At 53.7% G+C, this 17252-nt stretch overlaps 1 protein-coding gene and 1 long non-coding RNA gene across 4 annotated transcripts in view; one reads left to right on the top strand and one right to left on the bottom strand.

The window, feature by feature from the left end:
- The window catches only part of RYR1 (ryanodine receptor 1), a 118058-nt gene that overhangs the window by 35067 nt on the left and 65739 nt on the right, over positions 1–17252 (top strand). For both annotated transcript variants that reach the window (XM_045047083.1, XM_023245508.2), the window contains exons 32-49: positions 1318–1404; positions 1565–1791; positions 3110–3722; positions 5223–5486; positions 5829–6029; positions 6370–6481; positions 7941–8087; positions 10314–10587; positions 11307–11421; positions 11507–11639; positions 12047–12141; positions 13399–13534; positions 13796–13982; positions 14073–14181; positions 14582–14702; positions 14799–14968; positions 16057–16277; positions 16370–16460. In XM_045047083.1, the coding sequence (XP_044903018.1) occupies positions 1318–1404; positions 1565–1791; positions 3110–3722; positions 5223–5486; positions 5829–6029; positions 6370–6481; positions 7941–8087; positions 10314–10587; positions 11307–11421; positions 11507–11639; positions 12047–12141; positions 13399–13534; positions 13796–13982; positions 14073–14181; positions 14582–14702; positions 14799–14968; positions 16057–16277; positions 16370–16460 (3303 nt within the window). The remainder of the gene's footprint in view (positions 1–1317; positions 1405–1564; positions 1792–3109; positions 3723–5222; positions 5487–5828; positions 6030–6369; positions 6482–7940; positions 8088–10313; positions 10588–11306; positions 11422–11506; positions 11640–12046; positions 12142–13398; positions 13535–13795; positions 13983–14072; positions 14182–14581; positions 14703–14798; positions 14969–16056; positions 16278–16369; positions 16461–17252) is intronic.
- Positions 11001–16239, bottom strand: LOC111558054. Of its 2 annotated transcripts, none has more exons than XR_006590754.1 (3): positions 16102–16239; positions 12010–14303; positions 11001–11614 (listed from the first exon to the last, which is right to left on the bottom strand). It is a non-coding gene; the product is annotated as an uncharacterized LOC111558054 (long non-coding RNA). The 2 variants fall into 2 exon arrangements; XR_006590753.1 differs by having other exon boundaries at positions 11001–11611.

The following is a 17252-nucleotide window of genomic DNA, read 5'->3' as shown; positions in this document are numbered from 1 at the left end:
TCAACGAGTACGCACTCATAGCCAATCTCGTGTCGTCTTTAGCCTCCACACCCCCCTCACTGCCATACACTCTGGATGGTTTTGAAGGAGTCCCCAAATATCTTTCATCTCTTTTCAGTATGTATCTCTAAAAAAATAAGGATTCTTTTAAAAAGCATGACACAATACCACTTGGATCTAAAAAACAAACACGAACAAATCCAATAATTCCTAATTAATTAACCAAATATCCAGTCCATGTTCCCATTTCCCCGGTTGTCTCAAAACTGTCTTTTTCCCATTTGTTCATTTGAACTGGAATCCAAATAAGGTCTTCTATTTTAATTGGTTGCTAGACCCCTCGAGTCTCCTGTGTAGATTTCCCTTCCAGCTCTCTCTCTCTTCGAAATGTGTTTGCTGAAGAAACCAGGCTGTCTGTCCTGTAAAGCTTTGCTTCTCAAAGTATGGTCCCTGGACCGGCAGGGTCTGCCTCACCTGGGCACCTTGGGTGGCTCAGTCAGTTAAGCGGCTGGCCCTTGGTTTCAGCTCAGGTCATGATCTCACGGTTTCGTGAGTTCGAGCCCCCCATCGGGCTCTGCACTGGCAATGCAGAGCCTGCTTGGGATTCTTTCTCTCTCTCTCTCTCTCTCTCTCTCTCTCTCTCTCTCTCTGTCTCTCTGTCTCTGCCCCTCCCCCCTCAAAATAAATAATAAAACTTAAAAATTTTTTTAAAAATGCAGAATCTCAGGCTTCCCCCCAGACCTGCCCAATGAGAATGCCAAACTTAATCCTGGGAGATTCGTGTGTCTACCGCCATCGGGAGTGCCAGCCTAGCTTCTCAGTCTGCATCTGGCTGTCGCATCCCCCTGGTGTTGTTTTAACATTTTCCTCTGTCCGCTGTATTTCCTGGGAGCTAGGAGTCGGGTCCAGAGGTGCGGTTAGATTCAGGCTGGGCAAGACGGCTTCACAGACGATGGTGTTTGTGGTGATGAAGGCTCGGGGGGGGTTCCGCTGCGGAGATCAGAGGGGCTGGAGGGAAAGCGCAGTCAGAAGAACTTTCTGGGTTTTGAAGCATGAGTCTTGGGAGAGAAGGGGGAATGGTGGCGGGCATGATATGCACAGTGATCCCGGGGGAGCTGGAGGTTGGCCTGGCCGGATCAGAGTGGGGACAGCCCGTGAGCAGCCTCGGGGTCATTGGGGCGCTTTCAGTGCCTGAGTTTGGATCCGTAGACACCAGCAGGATCAAGCTGGGGCAATCGACCCCAGGATTCAGAATCCACACTCAACATCACCTCCAGGTCACCCGCTTCCTCATCCTGCCCTCTTCTGTCTTGCCAGGTGGAGCCCAACACGAAGCTGTTCCCTGCCGTCTTTGTCCTGCCCACCCACCAGAATGTCATCCAGTTTGAGCTGGGGAAGCAGAAGGTGAGGGTGCGGTGATGGGGCAGGCTGAGGCAGTAGGTGCGGGAGGTCAGGCTGGCAGAGTGGCTGAAAAGCGGGGCAATCCGGGAGGTCTCCCTGGAAGCAGAGTGGCAGGACAGAGAGGGCTGGGAATTGTGACCGGTGCCCACCTCTGTGCCTCCAGAACATCATGCCGCTGTCAGCCGCCATGTTTCTGAGTGAGCGCAAGAACCCGGCCCCGCAGTGCCCGCCTCGGCTCGAGGTGCAGATGCTGATGCCCGTCTCGTGGAGCCGGATGCCCAACCACTTCCTGCAGGTGGAGACGCGGCGAGCCGGCGAGCGGCTGGGCTGGGCCGTGCAGTGCCAGGAGCCACTGACCATGATGGCGTTGCACATCCCCGAGGAGAACCGGTCAGGGCCGGCCCAGACCCGCAGGGGTGGGACGGGTGGTGCAAGCCCTCTGGGGTCCAGATCCCCCTCGGTGCACCCCTCCACCCGTACCCCAGGACTCCAGACGACACCCCAGGAGGCCCCAGACCTACCTCAGGGAACCCTGACTCAGCGCGGGCATCCCCAGATAAGACTCCAGGGGACTCCAGACCCACCTCAGAGGGCTTTAGCCCATATTAGTGGACCGACGACTCACCTCCAGGGACCCCAGACCTGCCCCACAGGGCCCCAAGCCTATGTCAGGGGGCCCAGGTCCACACTGAGGAGCCACACAACACTCCAGGAGCCTCAAGTGCACCTCGGAGGGTCACGGACGTTACTCAGAGGGGCCTGCACGCGCCCCCGGTTGTCCTGGGAGACACGCCCACGGAGACTTCGGATGTGTCCGTGGGGATCTCAAACCCAGTCCAGGGGACCCAGACACACCCGGGGTACAGATGTGTTCACATGTATGGCAGGAATGCTCTTAGTTACTCTGAACACACAGTCCAGTCCCAGACTCACTCCAGGAGGCTGTCACGTGTGTCATCTTCCTTTTATTCATTCATTCAACAAACGGCTCTGAGCCTTTGCCTACGTGGCCAGCAGCATTCTGGGCTGGAGACACCAAGCTCTTGTGAACAGACACTCCAGCAATGCTCACGTATAACTCTGGGGCTCAGACTTGCCCAAGGGGACCCAGGCCCACCTCCGGGAGTCCCAGATTCACTCATTCTCTCGCTCACTCACTCTATCTATCCATCATCCACCCATCTATCTATCTATCTATCTATCTATCTACCTATCTGTCTAACAAGCATTTATTGAACACTCACTATGTGCTAAGTCCTGTTTAGGTTCTGGGAATACAGCAGAAAACAAAAACAAAAACAAACAAACAAAACCCCAAAAGGCAGACAGGTCCTGCCCTGGTGAGGTTTACATTCTCGTTGCACTCAAACATCGCCAAGTTACTCAGCCCTGCCACAGGGAGGTTCAGTTTCCATTTGGGAATCCCAGACGTATCTTAGGGTCACCAGATCTCCTCCGGAGATTCTCAGATACTGAGTACCAGACCATCCCAGGGATCCCAGATATATCCCAAGGAGCACCCCAGACCACTTAGGGACTTCTAGAACCATGGAAAGACCCGGCTCCACACGCCTCACAGAACCCTGACCCAGCGGGCCCCCCGGGAACCCCTGCTGGCGTAGCCGCCACTCTCACCGGTACCCCTCTCTGCCTCTCTGTGCCCCTGCCTCCCACCTCCTCTGCTGGCTCTGGCCCGTCTCCGCCGCAGATGCATGGACATCCTGGAGCTGTCGGAGCGCCTGCACCTGCAGCGGTTCCACTCCCACACCCTGAGCCTCTACCGCGCCGTGTGCGCCCTGGGCAACAACCGCGTGGCGCATGCTCTGTGCAGCCACGTGGACCAGGCGCAGCTGTTACACGCCCTGGAGGACGCGCACCTGCCGGGCCCGCTGCGGGCGGGCTACTACGACCTGCTCATCAGCATCCATCTGGAAAGTGCCTGCCGCAGCCGCCGCTCCATGCTCTCTGAGTACATCGTGCCCCTCACGGAGGAGACCCGCGCCATCACTCTCTTTCCGCCCGGAAAGAGTGCGGAAAACGGCCCCCGCCGCCACCGCCTGCCTGGCGTTGGCGTCACCACCTCGCTGCGGCCTCCACACCATTTTTCACCGCCCTGTTTCGTGGCTGCCCTGCCGGCTGCCGGGGCGGCAGAAGCCCCGGCCCGCCTCAGCCCCAGCATCCCTCTCGAGGCCCTGCGGGATAAAGCACTGAGAATGCTGGGGGAGGCCGTGCGCGATGGCGGGCAGCACGCACGTGACCCTGTCGGGGGCTCTGTGGAGTTCCAGTTTGTGCCCGTGCTCAAGCTTGTGTCCACCCTGCTGGTAATGGTTTCCTCCTGCTTCCTTCTGTCCCGTTCTTCTTCCACATTCCAAACAATCCATCCATCCGTACGTCAACCTCCCTCTCATTTGTGCCTCCAGCCGCCCGTTCATCTCTCCATCCTTCGTTCACTTTTCCTCCCATCCGTTCATCTGTCATCTGTTAATCTGCTTATCGTTGTTTTCCCCCTTCTTTCCATTCGTCCATCCAACCAACCATCATTCATCCATCTATCAATCCATTCATCCTCCACCTACCTTTCCATCCACCCAGTTATTCAGTCAAACTCCCATCTTCCCATCCACAAGACCATCCACTTATTCTTCTATTTTCTGCCCACGTATCCATCCATCCATTCACGTACCATCCATCCAGTTTTCAATCTAGTTTCCATTCATCCTTCCATTTACTCATACATCAGTACACCCACTGTTCCGTCTGTTCATTTATCCACCTACCCACTTATTTATTAATCTGTCTTTCCTTTCATGCATCCAGCTATCATCCGCCTTCCCCCTGTGCCTCCATCCATCCACCCATCTACAGATTCATCCATTCCTTCATCTTCCACCTACCTGTCTGTTCACCGATACATCTCTCAATCCATATGTATGTGCACCCATCCACCTACCCACAAATCCGCCCAACCATCTACACCCATTCATCCACCTCCCATCCACCCGTTCTTCATCCTCTATTTCATGGGCCCTTTCATTCACATACCCATCTGATGACTCATGAATATATACATCCATCCAAATTTTCGTGCCCAAACTATCCACCCATCCATCATCCACACATCCCATTTCATCCCATCCCCTGGCTATTTACCCTTGTATCTGTTTACCCATCCACTCATTTACATACTCATGCACCTGTCACATCATCCATCCACCTACCCACCCATCCATACACTACATATTCTGTCATCTATCCGCCCATCTCTTCCTCCACCTTTACTTTCATCTTTCCATCCATATCTGCCCATCAATTCCCCCTTCAGACCTCTGATATTCCATCTGTTAAGTCAACCACCCAGTCCCCCCTCCCCCACTTACCCATCTCTCTTCTTCCCACTGTTTTTCCCTTTCATCTACCTTCTCTCCCTCCATCTGTTAGCATTTTCATTATGTTTACTGAGTGCTAGCATATGCTAGGAGCTATGAAGGCACACGTCAGGGTAGGGTATGGCCTGTTTCAGAGTCACATATGCTCAAGTTTAGGAGAAAGAACATTTGCTGGTGAAGGGAGAGGCACTCATGTTTGGCTATGTGGTCTGGTTGGCTATGTGCTTAGGTGGGACACAGGGTGTGGATCTGGGGGGATCTTAAGGAGGCTGGAGAGCAGGGCAGGGGGTGACATTTCTCTGTGTTGGAGGAATCACATCTAGCCCATGCAGGAATGAATTCGGCATATTCAGGAGAAGTAGGTTGGGGAGTGAGGCTGGGACTTAATTTGAGGTCTTGTGGGCCACAGTGAAGGATCCAGGCTTTGTCCTATAGGTGATGGGCATCTTTGATGATGAGGATGTGAAACAGATCTTGAAGATGATTGAGCCTGAAGTATTCACTGAAGAAGAAGAGGAAGAGGAAGAGGAGGAAGAGGAAGAAGAAGATGAAGAGGAGAAGGAAGAGGATGAGGAGGAAGAGGCACAGGAGAAGGAAGATGAGGAAAAAGAGGAAGAGGAGACAGCCGAAGGGGAAAAAGAAGAAGGCCTGGAGGAAGGGCTGCTCCAGATGAAGTTGCCAGAGTCTGTGAAGTTACAGGTAGGTTGGTTCTTCCTGTTCTCCAGCTCCACTCATCTGGGCTGGAAAACGCAGGATCTGGTGGGGGGTGAGTCTGGACCTTGCCCTGAGGCAGTGGGGAGCTGTGGAAGTGCCACAGGTGGTTGGCATGCTTCTGGCTTCAAATGGCCTCTCTGGTTGCCCTGTGGCAAGTGAATTGGAGGGATGAGACCACGGAGAAGTCTGGCTTGAGGATCCAGGCAGGAAATGACGGCGGCAGATGGGGCAGGGCCATGGAGAGGGGAGAGGAAGCAAGAAAAGTTTTTAAGGAAGTCCTGATGGTCTCACCGCCGTCATCCCTACTGCATGGCTGTCCTCCCACAGATGTGCCACCTGCTGGAGTATTTCTGTGACCAAGAGCTGCAGCACCGTGTGGAATCCCTAGCAGCCTTTGCGGAGCGCTACGTGGACAAACTCCAGGCCAACCAGCGGGACCGCTATGGCCTCCTCATGAAAGCCTTCACCATGTCCGCAGCTGAGACTGCCCGACGTACTCGCGAGTTCCGCTCCCCACCCCAGGAGCAGGTCTTCTGACCCCTGATCCCAGCTGGCATTATTTTTAAATCCCAACATCAACCCCTCCCCCCACTCTGATCGCTGATGGTACTAAACCTCCAAGCTCAGGCCTGACCCCTGACCCTGTTGATATATTTATCTCTCACTCTTCTATGTCTCTCTGAACCAATAGGACCTCTTAGTGGGACCTCAGACTGACCCTGACTCCTTTCAAACCTCTAATTTCTCAGATAGTCTTCATTAACTCATGGCCTTAGACAGGGACTCACAATTGGATCTTTGATCCTTGATCTCAGAATTTCTGCTCTTGAGCTGCTGACCCTCATTCTAACTTATGACCTTCCCCTAGATAAACATGCTATTGCACTTCAAAGATGGTGAGGATGACGAAGATTGTCCTCTCCCTGAAGAGGTCCGGCAGGATTTGCTTGAATTTCATCAAGACTTGCTGGCACACTGTGGTAAGAGATCAGAGAACCCTTCTCCCAGACTTTCTCTTGTGACCTTTCCTGAAGTTTCCCTAAGATTTCCTGATCTTAAATATTTACAGTTTTGGTGCAATGTAACTTTTGGTTGAACGAATGAATGAACAGATATATTAGTGAACAGATAGAGGATGAGTGGAAGGATAAGCTTATATGGGTGTTTGAGCGGATTATATATGGATGGATGGCTATCAGCAAGTGAGTGATGAGTGTGTAAATTGGTGGGTAAAGAGATAAATGAGTAAAGAAATGGGTGAAGAGATGACTGAGTGGACTTATGGATAAAGAGAAGGATGATGGATGGATGGATAGATGAATGATTAAAAATTGAATGGAGAGATGGTGGGTGTCTGGTGGGATGAATGGATAATTTCCATTGTTTCTGATAACTTAGTTAATAATCTTACTGAGATTCTTTTATATATGATGAGTTGTTTTTCTCTGGCTGACTTTCAAGTTTTCTGTTTGCCTTTGTTTTGAAACAGGTGGGTGTGATGTGTCTAAGTGTAGAGCTCTTTGATTTTATCCTACTTGGAATTTGTTAAGGTTCTTGGATGTATAGATTAATATTTTTCATCAGATTTGAGGGACTTTTGGGCTATTATTTCTGCACATTTTTGTGGCCATTTTTCATTTCTGTTTCTGGGATTCCCATTATGCATATATTGATATATTTTGTGATGTTCTGGTCACAGGCTCTAAGGCTCTGTTAGTTTTTCTTCATTCTTTTTTATTCTTCAGACTGGATAACCTCTATTGTCCTAACTTTAAGTTCACTGATTCTTTCTCCTACCAGATCAAATATGCTATTGTATTCCTCTAGTGATTTTAAAATTTCAGTTATTGTACTTTTCAGCCCCAAAAACTTCTATATGGTTATTTTTTTATATGACCTGCCTCTTTATTAATATTCTCTATTTGAGGCATCACTGTCATCATCCTTCTCTTTAATACTTTAGACATGGTTTCCTTTAGTTCTTTAACCTATTTACAATAGCTGGTTTAAAAAATATTTAAAATGCTTCAAAGAATGAGTAAATGGGGGCGCCTGGGTGGCGCAGTCGGTTGAGCATCCGACTTCAGCCAGGTCATGATCTCCCGGTCTGTGAGTTCGAGCCCCGCGTCGGGCTCTGGGCTGATGGCTCAGAGCCTGGAGCCTGTTTCCGATTCTGTGTCTCCCTCTCTCTCTGCTCCTCCCCCGTTCATGCTCTGTCTCTCTCTGTCCCAAAAATAAATAAACGTTGAAAAAAAAATAAAAAAAAAGAATGAATAAATGAACAAACATATGAACATATAGAGAAATAAATGAAAAACCCAAGAAGGGATACATGAGTGAGAAATGAATGAAGGAACCAATGAATGAACAAAGAAATGAATGAGTAGATGAATAAACAAACAGATGAAGGACACCCTCTATCTTGTTGACCAACTCCAGGAATTCAGCTGGAGGGAGAGGAGGAGGAGCCAGAGGAAGAGGCCACCCTGGGCAGCCGCCTGATGAGCCTGTTGGAGAAAGTGAGGCTGGTGAAGAAGAAGGAGGAGAAACCTGAGGAGGAACCACCTGCTGAGGAGGCCAAACCCCGTGAGGACTGGGGTTTAGGGAGGGAGGGACAGGGATGGGGCAGACAGCCTTGTGTTTGGGGAGCCTCTGGGTCCAAGACGGGCCATGAGGAATAGGGAAAAGGGAGGGGTGGATTAATGAGAGAGGAGGAGTGGGAGGTAGGGTGAGAGAAGAGGCATGCTGGAAGTGTGGCCGAAATGTGGGGGCTGCACAGTATGTGTGTTGGACCGGTGTGCCACGTGGCCTGCCAGAGCAGAGACACACATCCCACGTCAGGATGGTGGAAGCTCCTGTACCAGCACGGCTTCTGTGTTCTCATGGATTTTCTTTGTTTTTCTTTTTGTTGGTTTGTGTGTGTGTGTGAAACAATTACTATGACGAGGGATTAGAAACACTGTTATGATAAGTGTTGGGCCAGTGGGTCATTGTACAAACTATACATCAGCTCTATCCAACAAGGACAGAATCCCTGATGTTGGTACAGGGTTTAATTCTACAACAGTCAAGGCACTGTTGGCTTGGCTGAGGGATATTGTAGGGGGAAAAAGTCACAGTCTCTGTTCTTCAGGAGTTTAGAATATTATAACAGATACACATATACATATACCATAATGTCAGGTGGCCATGGGTGCTAAGGAGAAAAATAAAGCTGAGTGATAGGAGAGAGTGGGATAGATGGAGGGGTCAGAGTGGAGGAGTGAGGTATGCAAAGATCTGGGAAGATGATTGGTACAAAGGGAACAGCCAGTGCAAAGGCCCTGAGGCAGGAACATGCTTGGTATGTTTAGAGGCCAGTGTGGGAGTGAGCAGGAGGCGAGGGGCAGGAGGTGAGGTCACCAGTGCAAGGCCCAAACTTTAAAAAAAAAGGGTGGGGGGAGGTGCTGGGTGATTCAGTCGGTTGAACATCCAACTCTTGATCTTGACTCAGGTCATGATCTCATGGTTCGTGAGTTCGAGCCCTGCATCGGGCTCTGTGCTGAGAGTGCAGCATTCTCTCTCTCTGCTCCCTGCCCCCGCCCCCCCCCCCCAACTCTTTCTCTCTATCTTAAAATAAACAAATAAACTTTAAAAAAAAAAGAAGAAGAAGAAGAAGAAGTGCCAGGGCCAGATTGTGTAGCGCTTCTGGAAGGTCATGAATTGATATGACACCACCATTCAGTGTCAGTGCATGGAGGTTTCTCCGAAGCCTGAGACACATGAGACCTCTGTCTCTTCTCCCCCCAAATCCTGGAAAGGAAAAGGGTTGGAAGAGAGAGACAAAGAGAGAAATGGATGCTGGATGTCAGCATGATGAGTCTCAAGGAGGGACTGGGAAAATAAACCCGTTAATCTTGACATCATTTTCAAATGACACCAAATGACATCAAATGACAGTTTTTCTTTGTGTCTGTTGTCTCTCTGGAGGAAAAATCAGCAGTACTTTTATTTATTTTTGGTTTTTTTTTATTATTTTTTTTAAATTTTTTTTCAACGTTTTTTATTTATTTTTGGGACAGAGAGAGACAGAGCATGAACGGGGGAGAGGCAGAGAGAGAGGGAGACACAGAATCGGAAACAGGCTCCAGGCTCTGAGCCATCAGCCCAGAGCCTGATGCGGGGCTCGAACTCACGGACCATGAGATCGTGACCTGGCTGAAGTCGGACGCTTAACCGACTGCGCCACCCAGGCACCCCTATTTTTGTTTTTTTAATGTGTATTTATTTTTGAGAGAGAGACAGAGTGTGAGTGGATGAGGGACAGAGAGAGAGAGACACTGAACCTGAAGCAGGCTCCAGGCTCTGAGCCTTCAGCACAGAGCCCGATTTAGGGCTTGAACTCATGAACCGTGAGATCATGACCTGAGCCGAAGTCGGACTCTTAACTGGCTGAGCCACCCACGTGCCCGCAAAAATCAGCAGTATTTTTACAGAACAAGTAGAATTGCGACTTGTGCTTTCAAAGGTGCATTATTTATTTCAAAGGTGCTTATAATGGTGCTCTGGTATTTTGAATGATACATTTTTTTTTTCCTCTTGAAACCTTTAGGGGGCCCTTACTGTCTGGGTATTAGGGTAAAGAGAACAGGGAGGCTCTTAAAGCAATACACACACAAAAAAAAGATCTGCCAGAATCTGCCCCCTCCTGGCAGGTGACGGTAGGGGCGGTTAGTAACTGCGAAGCCCTCTGGAAAGAGGGGCCCTTGCTGCGCTGTTCGGCTCAAGGCCGCAACCCGGCAGTGCGTTCTGACCCTTGTGTTCCCTTCCCAGAGTCGCTGCAGGAGCTGGTGTCCCACACGGTGGTGCGCTGGGCTCAAGAGGACTTTGTGCAGAGCCCTGAGCTCGTCCGGGCCATGTTCAGCCTCCTGCACCGGCAGTACGACGGGCTCGGGGAGCTGCTGCGTGCCCTGCCCCGGGCATACACCATCTCACCATCGTCCATGGAGGACACCATGAGCTTGCTTGAGTGCCTGGGCCAGATCCGATCGCTGCTCATCGTGCAGATGGGTCCCCAGGAGGAAAACCTCATGATCCAGAGCATTGGGTGAGGCTCTGAGGCTCTGCCCCTTCCCCTGACCTTGCACTTCGCCTGGGAAGGAGGGGAGCCCTCCCAGCTCCAGCACGTCCCCCTGTCTCGTGTCCCCCGGATGCAATGATGTCTCCTTCCTCCGCTTCGGGCCCGTCCTTGCGGCGGTGTACTTCTCCCAGTAGCTGGCCCATCTCCCTGGCTAAGGTCTCCTCCCCTTACCTCTCCATCCGACCTCTGGGGTGACAGCTCTTACTCACCTGTGACTCTTGGCACAAGATTGACCTTCTCTGAGCTTCATCTTTATCTCTGGGCTGGGGAAGAGCCGTGCTTCCCTTGTGGAGTCATAGTGAGGCCTAGTGAGCTCATGCGCATAGGGGTGGTAATGATAATACGAATGACGGCATTGAGCACTCACTCAGTGTCTAATGTGCCTCATTCATTCACTCAGCAAGCGTTTATTGAGCACCTACTTTGTGCCAGGCCCTTTCTAGGCATCTGGGGATACGACATGCAACATGGCAAGGGTCTCTGCTCTAGGGGAGCCCACCTTGGATCCATGCCTCAGTTTCCTTATCTGTACAATCGGGGTAATTTCATTCCTGCCATCCAGAGTAGACGTAAAGATTGAATGGGTTGGGATCTGTGAAGGGGGACGGTGAAGGCTCTGGGGGCTCTCCCTGGACTTGGGTCGCACCCGGCCCCTGGAAACGCCACCGTACTCTACCTATTCACAGGAACATCATGAACAACAAAGTCTTCTACCAACACCCGAACCTGATGCGGGCACTGGGCATGCACGAGACAGTCATGGAGGTCATGGTGAATGTCCTCGGTGGTGGCGAATCCAAGGTAAGGGGCCTGTGTGGGCCGAGGAGCTCAGGGCAGGGGGCCACGGGGGGAGGCACTGACCAGCGGCCCGCTCTGCCCGCCCCAGGAGATCCGCTTCCCCAAGATGGTCACAAGCTGCTGCCGCTTCCTCTGCTACTTCTGTCGCATCAGCCGGCAGAACCAGCGCTCCATGTTCGACCACCTGAGCTATCTGCTGGAGAACAGTGGCATTGGCCTGGGTGAGAACACCCGAGCCCGGGGTGGAGGGAGAGCTGTCCCCCGGGGCCCACGCTCAGCAGTCTATCCAGGCATCCATCTCCGCTGGCTCGCTCACTCGTTCGGTCATTCAACAAACACTCACTCTCAACCCACCCTGGAGGTAGCCCTTAATGAGCGGTGCTGAGGGTCCGCCCAGACAGACGTGGCCCTGGCCCTCACAGGGCTCACAGTGCAGTGTGGAGGACACACAGTGTCAGCCCAGGGTGCTCAGCCCTGGGATGGGGAAGCACGGGCCAGTGGAGGCACCTGACCCAGGCTGTAAAAGGGATGGTCAAGGAGGGCTTCCAAGAGGAGGTGAGACAAGCAGGAGTGAGACTGTCACCTACATACCTCTGAAGAGCACTCTCTCTGCCTCTCGCCCTCACAGGCATGCAGGGCTCCACGCCTCTGGACGTGGCAGCTGCCTCTGTCATCGACAACAATGAGCTGGCCTTGGCATTGCAGGAGCAGGACCTGGAGAAGGTGTGGGAGGAGGAGGCCTGGACTCCACCTGGCCCCTTGGGGCACCTGTCAGTCTATGGGACGGTCCGGGATTGAATCAGAGGGGGAATAATTTGCAGGGAAAGAGCAAGGGCCGTCACTCATCACAGGGCCAAGTGCAAACCCACGCTTCACCCTCCCGCAGCTGCATGACCTTGGCACATTCCTTGCCTCCCCCCCCCCCCCCGCACTACTGTGTGTAGCAATGAAGGGCATGGGCTCTAGAGTTCGGCACCTTACAATAACTCCCCTTGCTCCCTTGCTGTGTGGCCTTGGACAAGTGACTTAAATTCTCCAGGCCCCTGCCTCCTCGTCTGTAGAATGAATATAATAATCCAATAGGGTTATTCCGAGCACAGAATGGGTTAGTCCATGAAACCACTGATAAAACAGTAAGCACTCAACAAGAGTTATCTGCTCGTATAGTATTACTCGTTCAACAAACATTTACTGAGCACCTACTACGTGCCAGATCTGACCAAGGCAGCAGGGGTACTACAGTGATTGAGACAATCAAAAATTCTTGTCCTCATGAAGCTGACGTTCTAGGTGGGAAGATGAATAGTAAACAAGACAAATAAGCAAAACATATAGTGTATTAGCTAGTGACGAGTGTTAAGGATGAAAAAAGTGAGCAGGGGAAAGAAACATCAAGTGTCAGGAGGGTGTCCAAGTTTAGACAAGTGTGATCAGAGAATGCCTCACTGAGAAAGTGACTTTCAAGTGAAGCTCTGAAGGAGGAGAGGGGCCATGCGGACATCAGGGGAAGAGCATTCCAGGCAGGGGAACGGCCAGTGCAAAGACCCCGAGGCAGACGTGAGCTTCATGAGTTTGAGACCAGTTTGGTTAGAGCAGGGGGAGTGAGGGGTTAGGGGTGGGAAGTGAGGGCAGGGAGGTGACAGGGAAGATTGTGCAGAGGGTCTTGTGCAGGGGGCCTCTGCATTTTACCTGGAGCGAGATGGCGCCACAGGAGGGTTCCAAGCAGGGAAGGGACGTGGCCTGACTCAGGCTGTTTGCAGGGTCCTTCTGTGCGTGGGATAGACTGGGGGAGCAGGGAACCCAGGAAGGAGACCACGTGACGGTCCAGGTGGGAGGTGAAGGCTCAGGGTGAGGATTATCGTTCGTGGAGAGATCCAGAGGTGAATGAGGTCGCAGAGCTCAAGCGATGGGCAGGGAAGTGAGCCTTGGGGAGGAGGTGGTGCGGGTCTGGCCTCGGTCTGAGCCCGTCTCCACTCCCAGGTCGTGTCCTACCTGGCGGGTTGTGGCCTTCAAAGCTGCCCCATGCTCCTGGCCAAAGGGTACCCAGACATCGGCTGGAACCCTATTGGCGGTGAGCGCTACCTGGACTTTTTGCGCTTCGCCGTCTTCGTCAACGGTGAGTCAGGAGTTGGCGGTGGCGGCGGGACAGGAGGCCGGTGGCGGCGGGACAGGAGGCCGGGGTCCCCGACGCAGCCAGCCTCCCTCAGGGTGTGGTCCCCGTCCTGGCTCGGCAGGGATTCCTCCAGGCGGGCTGGGGCAGGGTCCAGAGGCCAGTGGGGGCCCGGGGTTAACCCTTGAGGTGCTGGGTCCTGGGCTGCCGGGGCAGGGTCCCCGGGGCAGCGGCTCATGAGGCCTCCGGACCCGCCGGAGCCACCAGGTGAGAGTGTGGAGGAGAACGCCAACGTGGTGGTGCGGCTGCTCATCCGCAAGCCCGAGTGCTTCGGGCCTGCTCTGAGGGGTGAGGGCGGCTCGGGGCTGCTGGCCGCCATCGAAGAGGCCATTCGCATCTCTGAGGACCCGGCGCGGGATGGCCCGGGCGTCCGCAGGGACCGGCGGCGTGAGCAGTGAGTCTCCCACCCCCTTCTCAGCGGCAGAGCCCAACTTCCCCGTGCCCCTTGCTGCCTCCCCCACACGCCACCCCCCTCCTTCTGCAGCTTTGGGGAGGAGCCCCCCGAGGAGAGCCGGGTGCACCTGGGACACGCCATCATGTCCTTCTACGCTGCCTTGATCGACCTGCTGGGACGCTGTGCGCCGGAGATGCATGTGAGAGCTGGAGGTCCAGGGACAGGGAGGGGCACGCCTGGGCGACCTCGAACCTCTTCAGTTGGGCACTTGACGACACTGACGGAGCTCTCGTGATGTGGATGGTCTTAGGCTAGTCAATCCTGGGGACACACCAGTGACCAAGACTGCCCTAGGCCTGGCTCTCACGGAACTCCCAGTCCAGCGGGGGCGGGGGGGGGGGCGACCAAGCACTGAGAGCCGGGGACAGTCAGGGCTTCAGTAGAGGAGCACTAGGAGCAGAGGAGTCAGGGCTGGGAGTTCGAGAGCTCGCCCCACGAGGAGTCCTGCTCTGCCTGCCGGTGGGTCAGGAAGGGATGGATGGACTAACGACCAAATGGGGCAGAGGGTGCTGGATGACGTGCCCCCTTCCATCTTCCAGCTAATCCAAGCCGGCAAGGGTGAGGCCCTGCGGATCCGCGCCATCCTGCGCTCCCTCGTGCCCCTGGATGACCTTGTGGGCATCATCAGCCTCCCGCTGCAGATCCCCACGCTGGGCAAAGGTGCAGAGGAGACAGGACTCGGCAAGGGAGGGAGGCTGGGGAGGGAGTGGGTGGGGCCGAAGGGCAACCCTGACCCCCTGCCCTCGTGGCCCGCAGACGGGGCTCTGGTACAGCCAAAGATGTCGGCATCTTTCGTGCCGGACCACAAGGCGTCCATGGTGCTCTTCCTGGACCGGGTGTATGGCATCGAGAACCAGGACTTCCTGCTGCACGTGCTGGACGTGGGGTTCCTGCCCGACATGCGGGCGGCCGCCTCGCTGGACACGGTGAGCAGCCCCGCCCCTGCCAAGCCACCCTCCCCGCCGCCCGTGAGGGAGCAGGATGGTCAAGGGCACAGCGGCAGTGCTTCTGTTTGTTCTGGGCATGTGTACATATCATAATCCTCCCTCCCCACCCCCCGTCAAGATAGAAAACGAAACCAAGAGGAACTCTGAGTTCTGGGCGAGGGTGGGTGGAGATCTTCAACATCTCATCTTTCTTATTTGAGAAATGATCATTCTCGGTGATGGCTCAGCACCAAGGAGACAAAGATCTGCGCTCAACAGCAACAATAGTAGTTATATAGATATTTAATAGTTATATAGTTAGAGAATAGTAGGGGACAAAGCCGAGTAAGATGAAGACTGAGAACTGACCACTGGTGTGGCCAAATGGAGGTCACTGGTGACCTCGATGAGCACTTTCAGTGAGGCGGTGGGGTAAAAGCCTTACTGGCGAGGGTTTACGAGGGTCTGGCAGGTGAGGTATTGGAGACAGTGAGTGGACGTGACCAGCCCAAACCAAAGTATGGGTAACTCCGTGGATAAATAATCCAGTTTTCCTAGCAAATAAATAGCATTGAAAAGAGGAGGAAAGGAGACCGTTACAGATGAAAAGACCTGAGACCCAGCAGCCAAATGCAGTAGGGGGGCCTTCCTGGTGCCCTGATCCAAACAATCCCGGCTACAAGTGAGACACTTGGAGAAAGTTGATGAAGGACTTTACGCGACTGTTAATTCTGTTAGGTGTGAAAACGGCAGCGTGGGGTGTGAAACGGAAGCAGGTGTCTGGAGACACAAAGCTGAATATCTATGGGTGGAGTGGTAAATGGCTGGGGTTGTATAAAAGTATCACAGGAAGAAAGGTGAGGGAGAGGACATAAGCATGCAGAACTTTGTCTGCAGGGCTGTCCGCTGTGGGTAACAAGGGCTCACTACTTGGCACCTCGGCTGCGGTGGGTTTGAAAATTCGCATGGTTGGAAGAGATCACAGAGACTGGGAGGAGCAGGTGTGGGGGGAAGGTCCGAAGCCGGGGCGACCCCAGGAGCGCGAAGCGGGCCTGAGCCACCCCCCCCCTCCCCGCTCTGCTCCCCAGGCCACTTTCAGCACCACGGAGATGGCGCTGGCGCTGAACCGCTACCTGTGCCTGGCGGTGCTGCCGCTCATCACCAAGTGTGCGCCGCTCTTCGCGGGGACCGAGCACCGCGCCATCATGGTGGACTCCATGCTTCACACGGTGTACCGCCTGTCCCGCGGCCGCTCGCTCACCAAGGCGCAGCGCGACGTCATCGAGGAATGTCTCATGTCGCTCTGCAGGTGGGGCGGGGCCGGGGGGCGGGGGCGGGGCCGCGGGGGGGGGGGGCCGGCCTGGGGGCGAGACCCCCACCGCCCCGCACCTGTCTCCGCAGGTACATCCGCCCGTCCATGCTGCAGCACCTGCTAAGGCGCCTGGTGTTCGACGTGCCCATCCTTAACGAGTTCGCCAAGATGCCGCTCAAGGTGAGGGTTGAGCCCTCTCCGGCGTGCGCCGCCCTCGGGCCGCCTCGGGGCTCTTCTGTGACGCACCGTCCGGCCCCGTTAACCGGCCAAGAGAGGGCGGCGTCCCCACGGAAACCTCTGAGGCGGTCTCATTGCCATACTAGGATTTCCAGGACGGTCGCTTGGCGTCGTCGGGGCCTCTAACGCTCCCCAGTTAGCGTTTAATTTGCCTAACAGTGAGCCAGCCCTCGCCTAGATTAGCACGTCTTTGCGTGAGCACACCGTTTTTTCCTAATCAGCGCGCTTACTCGCACGCCCAGACCACCAGCCTTTCGCTTTTCATTCATCTGAATACATAGCACCACAGCTATTCTGAATATTCGCACTCTTTCCTGTTAGTTTTTTCGTTTGCATGCTGGTTTGCATAAGGAGACACCCCTTGTCTGGACTGATTTACATAATACATTTACATAATACATCTAAATCAACCCCCAACCTGCCTATTGGATGTGGAGGTCCTCTTCCCAATTACCATATATTTGCATGGGGCTCTGCGTGTATTTGCCCGCCATGGTAATTCACAGAAGCGCAGATCACTCTGTCCATACGTCCATTTGCACACAACCCTACCCGTGGATTAATCTTAACATACTTATTTGTGTAAAACGACACCAGACAAATCCGGCCCTGGCCCAATGCCTATCCTGACTCCACGTTAGAGCGCTGAATTTGCATCATAAACGGCCCCAGACCACTCCCCAATAAGCACTTTCCCTTAGTACCTGCATGACCCACGTCCCCTTCATAATCTAA

The sequence above is a fragment of the Felis catus genome, chromosome E2 (genome assembly GCF_018350175.1).
Source record: "Felis catus isolate Fca126 chromosome E2, F.catus_Fca126_mat1.0, whole genome shotgun sequence".
NCBI classification, from domain to species: domain Eukaryota; kingdom Metazoa; phylum Chordata; class Mammalia; order Carnivora; family Felidae; genus Felis; species Felis catus.
Note: the sequence above shows the minus strand (reverse complement) of the source record. Positions and strands in the feature narration are given on the sequence as shown.